This window comes from Pongo abelii, chromosome 15, assembly GCF_028885655.2.
Source record: "Pongo abelii isolate AG06213 chromosome 15, NHGRI_mPonAbe1-v2.0_pri, whole genome shotgun sequence".
Lineage (NCBI taxonomy): Eukaryota > Metazoa > Chordata > Mammalia > Primates > Hominidae > Pongo > Pongo abelii.
Window position 1 is genome coordinate 51628875 of NC_072000.2, and position 8019 is coordinate 51636893.

At 43.8% G+C, this 8019-nt stretch overlaps 1 protein-coding gene across 1 annotated transcript in view; it reads right to left on the reverse strand.

Moving 5' to 3' along the window:
* Positions 1-7677, reverse strand: part of MDGA2 (MAM domain containing glycosylphosphatidylinositol anchor 2) — an 825106-nt gene extending 817429 nt beyond the window's left edge. Inside the window, exon 1 of the mRNA XM_024231654.3 lies at positions 6597-7677. Within this exon, the coding sequence (XP_024087422.3) occupies positions 6597-6876 (280 nt within the window). The 5' untranslated portion in view covers positions 6877-7677. The remainder of the gene's footprint in view (positions 1-6596) is intronic.
* Positions 7678-8019: the final 342 nt, after the last annotated feature.

Here is an 8019-nt window from a genome sequence, read left to right on the forward strand (position 1 = left end):
AGGTTTCTGTTTATGCAAAGTTGTAGAGACAGAAAGAGTAAGTTACATCATAATTTCTAATTCCTTTCATCATACCATAATATGTATTTAAATAACAAATGTGTAATAGCCAAAAATATGTTTATAATAGTTGAAATCCTCTTCTGTAACTCCTAGGGAATATATCATTTGGATGTTGAAACAGAAAGCATAGATCTTACTCAATTCAATCAATGAAATCAACAGGAAAAGAAACAGTTTTTAAAAATATAAGATTAGAAATGGCATAGTGTCTTGGAAAAGTAGCAAGAAACTGATATAGAAAAGCTGAAATGGGATCAGTGCAAGGTGGTATAGTTAGAAAAGAAAATGGAATTGCACCGGTATAAAATGGAAATAACTAAGTACATGCCCCATTATTTTAATATGAGATTATTTTAATAAGAGATTTTAGTAATTTGTAAAAAACAAATCCACCTAATGAATACGACTGGACCCTGGAGAAAATAAGTTTCACAAACAATGCAGGACCTCCATCTGCCTGACATAATGGTAAAATCACTGTGCCTTGAATTAGTGAGATGATTTAATGATATCTTAAAGTCTCTTCTCCAGCTTTATGATTTTACAGAGCCAAAAGATTATTAATTGGATTTGAAAATAAAAATAGGATAATATAGTTTTCTATGAATGCAATATTTTATTGTTTGCTCGAAGTAATATAGTGTTTACACTCATAGTCACTGAAGCAAAGAAACAAAAGTTATTTTGTGGGACCATTAAGTTAATGTCAATTACAAAGAAGCTAAAAATGTTCACTCTTTTCATACTTCAAATACATGCAATATACTTTGCATATCCTTCCAAAATAGCCAAAAGGGAGCCTAAGGAAGACCTTCTCTTATTTAACTGAGATGACAGCACATTCCCTCCGTTAATCTGAGCTACCAGAGAGCACAGCTCTCGAGCTCAGTTCCCAGAGTAGGTCGGTGTATCTGGCTGTTTGCTGTTGCCTTTGTAGATTACAAACCTTGAGCCCAACCCTTGCAATACTCTTCTCAAAGCATGAGGATCAAATCAGAGAATATGAGTGATGAATCGCTTCTATACCTGGAACACAACCCAAAACCATGGTTCCTGACAATGTTTTAATAAAATGTAATTGAACTCACAAGGCTTATGCTATAATCCCATCCCCATGAGTCCTACTGCAGTTACATTAAAATAATAATTTTTTAAAAAGTACAGAGCACATCCTTTCAGAAAAGTTTATTTGTACCCTGCTTCTCAACCAGGGTTTAAGGTGTTTCACAACTATGAAACAAAAATAAAAATACTGGCAAAATATAAGTATAAAGAAGCATAACCAGAGATAATAAAATTAAGCAAAGAAATCAAGATCATAAAAAATGCCTTCCTAGAATTACTTTTGTGACATCTATTCACCGGAATTATTTCATCTCTAAACTTTTATCTCTGACTGTTAATCGTCTAAACCCTGGCACTCTCACTGACTTATTCATTGTAAAATAAGTTAGGCTCAACCTGCTCAATCTAAAATACTTATTAGTCCACTTAGGGGCTTTCCCAGGGAAATATAGGACATGAACAAGTAACACTATATAAAATAATCTGCCCATTTTGCATGTGAAATCTCAGTAATATGACCAACAAGGAAAATTTTTGATTGGGCAAAAATGATCCCAAGATACAATGAGCAGCCCAGCCACTTTTCTTTCGTGATCGTAGCCGAGGTGGTGACAATATAAGAATGTGCATGAGTGTGTAGGGACAATGCAGTGAGAAGAGGAAAAAGAGGTTGGAGCTGATGGTATGTAATAGAACTTCACATTGATTTTTTAACAACATTTATTAAAATAATCTCTTCCTCTTTTCCTACAGACTAACACCCTAAATATGGTTTAGTCAAAGGCAGTATCTCATCACACGACCTCTCCAAACCCAATCTGAACAAAAATCATAATCAATGTTCCTTGGGATAGCTTTGCTATGAGAATGGCAACATCCTGAGACTGAATGTAATGGCCAACTGACCATCCATGTCATTCTTATCCCTTCCTATCCATCCAGATTCAATCCACTAAAATACCATCTGAAATATCTTCCATAGCTTTCTTGTGTCACTTACGCCCTTGTTCTTAGTTTCACCAAGGCCATTTCTGTCCAGCTACTGCCTGGGGTGTCATTCTTAAATTGTATGAGATTTACTGATATTACCTGAATTGAGTTAATATAGCTTGCTAATTTGTCATACTCACGTGTTTCTTAAGTTTACTCTAGTTATTACTTCTAATGCATTCTGAAAGCTATTTTTGGACAGTGAATTAACCATTTCAGGTTAATTCAAACCAAATCATCGTTTGATTTGGTTCCCAATAAAACTATTCAGACTTGGAGTTGTATTTTGTTTTTTGTTTGTAGTGGGGATTTGTCTGTGCTGATGCATTCATAATGTTTAATAACTTCCTTGGACATTAAAGGCATGATGACCAGAAGTAAAATTACAGAATATGTCAATAGAGTACTTTATCTTTTTTTAGCAAGCCAACTGATAAGTTTACAGGAGATACAATTCTTAATATGATGTCATTATCAATAGGATCTCTAGAAAATACAGTTAACCCAAATGACTTACTACCATAGAACGACTTACAAAGAAAACTTTCAAAACTAAGAAAATGCATTGGATCACTTAGCTCTAGGTACTTCAATAAGCATACAGATAGCTAGGTTTTACATTCCAATTCTTGAGGCTACATCGATTAGTTATCCTAAATCTAATGAAATGTGAGTGCAACAAAATTAATAACGTGAAAAATAGATACCAGTTCATTTAATGACTTTTTGTTATCCAGTGGTATTTAATTAAGCTAAAAGGAAAATTCAAACAAAACTTTAACATTCCAAGAGTATTTGGGATAATTATTTTAATATAAATAACTTTTTAAAATCCAATAAGCAAAAATCTATAGCTTAGGGAAGTAAAATTTTTTAAATACACATATATATATTGCCAAATATATATGTCAAATGGGTAGTATCCATTAAAATTGCCTTGCTTAGTCCATATGATTTTTTGTGCTATTCTATTATGGAGAGGTTTTCTTGCAATTTTTCCTTCAGAAATATTTTCAAATAATTCATATTACTGTAATGTTACATCTGATACTGAAAATGTAATAAATATAAAGTACAAATCCCACTTACAAAAAAAATTTATAGGACAGAATTATTGGTGGAAGGTAGGCAGTTAAGAGATAATCTCCCTCATCCAACTATGACACCATATCTAAATCTTAGCTATTGTGCAGTTAGTTTGCTAAGCAATATTCCCAGATAAACGACAGTAAGTTCTTAGGTCTACAGCAGAAACTTTTATACTTAAGTATTGCACATGGTTGTCAAACAGATTGGGCATAACAGGAAGAAGATTAAAATACTTGAGACAATATAATCCATGCATTACAACAAATATTCTCAATTCACTAAAAAACAGAATCTGAATTTCATGCTCAGAGTTTTTTAGTGAGGAAGTAGAGGAGAAAAGGGATACCCTAGCTATTCCAGGGAAGAAAGTTTATAATGACATAGTTCTCAATCATGTAAACAATTTTAGGCTACAATGAAGTGATTTTGCCTGAGTAACCTAGAAAATCATTTGTGTTTCCTCTTGAACCATGATACTAGAAAACACTATTGAGAAATATTACTTTGTGTGTAGTATGAATGGCTTTATATGTAGCAAATATAGGCAAATAAAGGAATACAGATTTTTATGCTAGCAAAGTTCCTATCTAGGCTTTTGAAGTTTCTGTTTCTAATAACCCTGTCTTTTAAATTAATAATTCTCAAAGTTATTCATATAAAATGTTCAAAACACACTTTTTAACTTTACACTAAATCTTATGTCTATGTCCTTTACAATTGATTCCTTTTTTTGATAAATTTAAAAAATGTTCTCTTCCTTATAAATGCTTCCACAAATAAAAATAAAACTACTTTAGGTTAAGAAAGTTCATGACTTACAAAATTAAAGCAATGAAACCGTAAGCCTATGTTAGTGCTTCTCAACTTCAGTGTCCACTGTAATCATCACTTGAGGTGATGAACACAAATCACTGGGCCCTACGCTCTGAGTTTCTAATTTAGAAAGTCTCAGAGGGTCCCGAAAATGTGCACTTCAAACAAGTTCCAGGGTGATGCTAATGCTGAAGATTAGGGGCCTAATCTTCTTTGAGAACCTAACTTCTGTGACAGGTAAAACATATCTGAAAAGTAATATATAATTTTTAACCCACCTCATAGCTGTGACATTTATAATGGCCAGGAATACTGATTAATATTTTTCACACAAAAGCAATTCTATTCCTAGCTACACGACTAATAACCACATCAATATAAAAACAAAACTAAATGAAAAAGACCCCCACCTTCATCACAATCATCAGCTCAGTAGCAGAACTGCCTCCTTGTTTATTGTTAACAGACATAAACACAGGACTATTTTAATGCAATTATTTCCTATTTGTCTTCACTACTAGATGTTACCCTTTTCCACTACCCAATCTGAGACTTGCCAGGGCAAAAATCTGAATAACAAAAAGTGACAGGAAAATGGAACCATGCCCTTCTGATCCAGATAGTTCCAGCAATGTACCACTGTCTCCCCACGTCCCCAACATTTCTCACTTCTCATCACCCTGTCACACACACATACACTCACACATGCATACACAGAAATTTAAAAAAAAAACAGAACAAAAAATTCCTTTTAGCTAAGATGATCTGAATCAATGAGAGAGGAATACAGAGTTAGGCATGGGCTGAGAAGAATTCAGACTCTCCCATCCTAAGGAACAGCCCCTTGAGAAGGCTTTATCTCCAGCATTCCTACATCCCTAGAATCCCCGTTTTTCTCAGCTGTTCAGAGGGCACCGGGGTCCAGGATAGTCACAAGAGCACTAAGTTAATTCCTACTCTTTTCAGGCCCCACCTCCTGTTGTCAGTCAAACCTTGAGGTCTGTCAGGAGACTCAGCATCTCTCTCATACACACATCCCCTCATTACCACAACCATCACCACCACCAGACAAGTTGTCTTTCGTTTGGGAAGGAAGGGTTGGGAGAGGTGACATTCTGATCCTTAGAGTCGGGAGAAAGTGAAGGTTTCTTGGGAGCCAAGAAGGGAGCTAGAAACACAGGAAAGGAGAGGAGCAGATGGAGTGCAGTGGGTACCAGAGCTCACCTCAGCACTGTTCAGCCCTTGACAGAACACAGTGGACAGAGTAAAAGCTGGGTCTGTGGCATTCATCCCCAAACACCCACCCACTGTGCACTCCGTTCCCAGAGAGTTTGAGGACTCAGGATTCACTGGCACCTGTGTCCACTCTGCAGTCAGTTCCAGGGTCTGCAGGGAAAGCTCTGACACTTCCACAAATATTCATTTCTTTTTGCCCTGGGTCGGCCATTGACTTAGTCCTGCAGCACCGGAGTCCAAACCCCTAAGTGAAACCAAGGGCAAGTGGGCTGGATTTTCAGCACACATTCTGTGGACACTGACTCAGGGGCGAGGGGTGGGACTGGCTGTGGGCGGGTCTTGGCTTGATGTCCCCTCAAGGGGTGCACCTCTAACCTCCCACCAGACCTCAAAAACACAGAAGTTATTTTTTGGGCACCACCTGCTTGTCCCAAGAGAAGACTTACATTTTAGTCCACTATTAACTATGACCTAGATATGTGTGTGTGTGTGTTTCCATCCTGAAAGCTAAGGGTGCCAACTGCTGATAGGCAAAAAAAACCTGAATTTGCTTTTGAGGACTTCAAAACCTTCTAATTAACAAGCTTGCCCTTCTCTAGTTCCTAAATCTAAATCTGGGTTTTCCAGAGGGGAGATGAGATTGTGTTCCCGCTGCAGCAAGCTGGTGTCCTGCCCTGGAACCCAGACGCGCGGACTTAGCAGTCCGTTCATTCATGCACTTGCTCATCCATTCACACAAACATGTCCCTTAATTGTGTCTGGCACCGAGAATCTTGCCTGCTATTTTCCCCTCCCCAAGTCAGTGCTCATGGCAACCGCTGGTGCAGAACGCAACTCAACTGTCACCCCACTTCCTGAGCCGGAAAATCAAGGCATGTAGGCATTCACAGAAAAAGGAAAAGGTGGAGAGGAGGAGGCGGCGGGGGGCGGAGAGGGGTGGGGAGACTCACGGGGTCACACTGGAAGCTTCCCTGGGGGGTGGGGGGAAACCGCGGCACCGACACCGTGGCATGCAAGGAGCCAAACCATTATTAAATCAAAGACTGCTGGAGCTCGGATTCCCCGCGGGGATAAATCAAGTGCAAAGCCACTCGTTCGCACGAGTGCGTTGCTGCCGGCTAGACCCAACTCCGAGCCAGAGCCCAGGCGCCGGGGGAGCGGCTCGCAGCCCAATCCGCAGCGCGCTCGCTGCCTCCTTATCGCTCCCAATAACGTGATGAAGTGTAAATCAAATGCCACGCCGGGAGGGGCCCCGGAACGGCGCGAGTCGTGCATTTTCGCTCACCAGCTTATCTTGCCTAAGAATCACAAGGTCACGATAGCGTCGCGATTCCACTCACCGTACACTCCTTGGCCAGAGATCCCCTCCAGGAGGACTGTCAGCAGCCACACGAGACCGTACAGTAAATCCATCTTCACGTGAACATGAACATATCCAGCCCAGGGGGGACGCAGCGGGACCTTCGGGAGGCCGGCGGCCAGCCAGGCGCGCTCCACTCGCGCCCGGGCCGAGCCGAGGTGCCCGGGAACCGCTCGCCGAAGGAGGAAGCGCCGTCCGTCTGTCCTTCCCCGGCGGCGGCCGCGAGCGGAGCGCAGGAGCCCCGCACTCCACACACTCATGCACACACACACTCACACACTCACACACTCACACTCTCTCCCACAACACAATACCCTGACACACACTCACACGCACGCCGCACTCACACCGGGTGCCTGGGAAAATCGCAGACGCCGGGGAGGAGCAGGGGGCGGTGATGGGAAGGGGAGCTGCGAGGCGAAGTGTTCTTCAGGGAAGCGGGCTCCAGTCTCCGCAGCGGCGGCGGCGGCGGCGGCGCGCTGGGCTGGCGGCGGGCGCGGGCAGGGGGCCGGGGGTGCCGCGCGGTAGGAGCCTGGCTTGGACAGCCGAGGAGCAGGAAGTGGCCTCTGACCCAGGACACCGAGCAGGGCTCTCTTGCCTGGATTCGCCTTTACAAAGTAACTCGCGAAGGTCCCCGGAGGGGCGTCAAGCGGCGACAGCGGCCCGCCCGCTCGCAGTCCGAAGCCCCCAGCCCTGCTGTCTTGCCTTCCCCCATTCCATCAGTTGCCATTGCAACGCCAATCCTGTTACACGATACAGACTCGCATCGCCGAACCGGGAGAGGAGGAAGAGGAGGAGGAGGAAGAGGAGGAGTGGGGCTAGGGGAACGGGGGTGGGGAAGAGGGAAGGGAGGAGGGGGAAGGAGGAGGAGGAAAGGGTCCAACAGGGAGCGGAGTGTGCGTCTGGAGCTCGCTTGGGCACACCAGCCACAGCCGCCACCGCCACCGCTCTCCAAAATAGCCTTTAGCGCCCCGCCAGCGTGGAGGTGCTCTGGCCGGCCGCAGCAATTCCCGGAGCCGAAAGCAGAGTCCAGGCACCGCCACTTGCAAGAGAGGGAGAATGCCAGGCAAATACCCGATCCGCACACACGTCTACGCGTGCCCACCGGCACTGCGCGCGTCCTCTTCGCTTCCGCGCCGCCCCCGCCAGGTGGAGGGGGTGGGGACGGTCGGGACAGGCGGGAGTTTAGAGGAGGGAGCCGCAGAAGGGGTTCCCCGCTTGAGCTAACGTAGTGGTGGCATCCAGAGGTGAACGCGGGAGCGGCCGCCTGCGGAGGGCACCCGGCTGCGTGGCGTCCGCTCGGGCCGCTGCTGCGGCAGAGGTGCCCTGGCTGGGCGGCTGGGCGCCTGGGGTTCGACGCCGGCCGGGATCCCTGGGTGTGCGCGGAGATGCGCGCCGCGGAG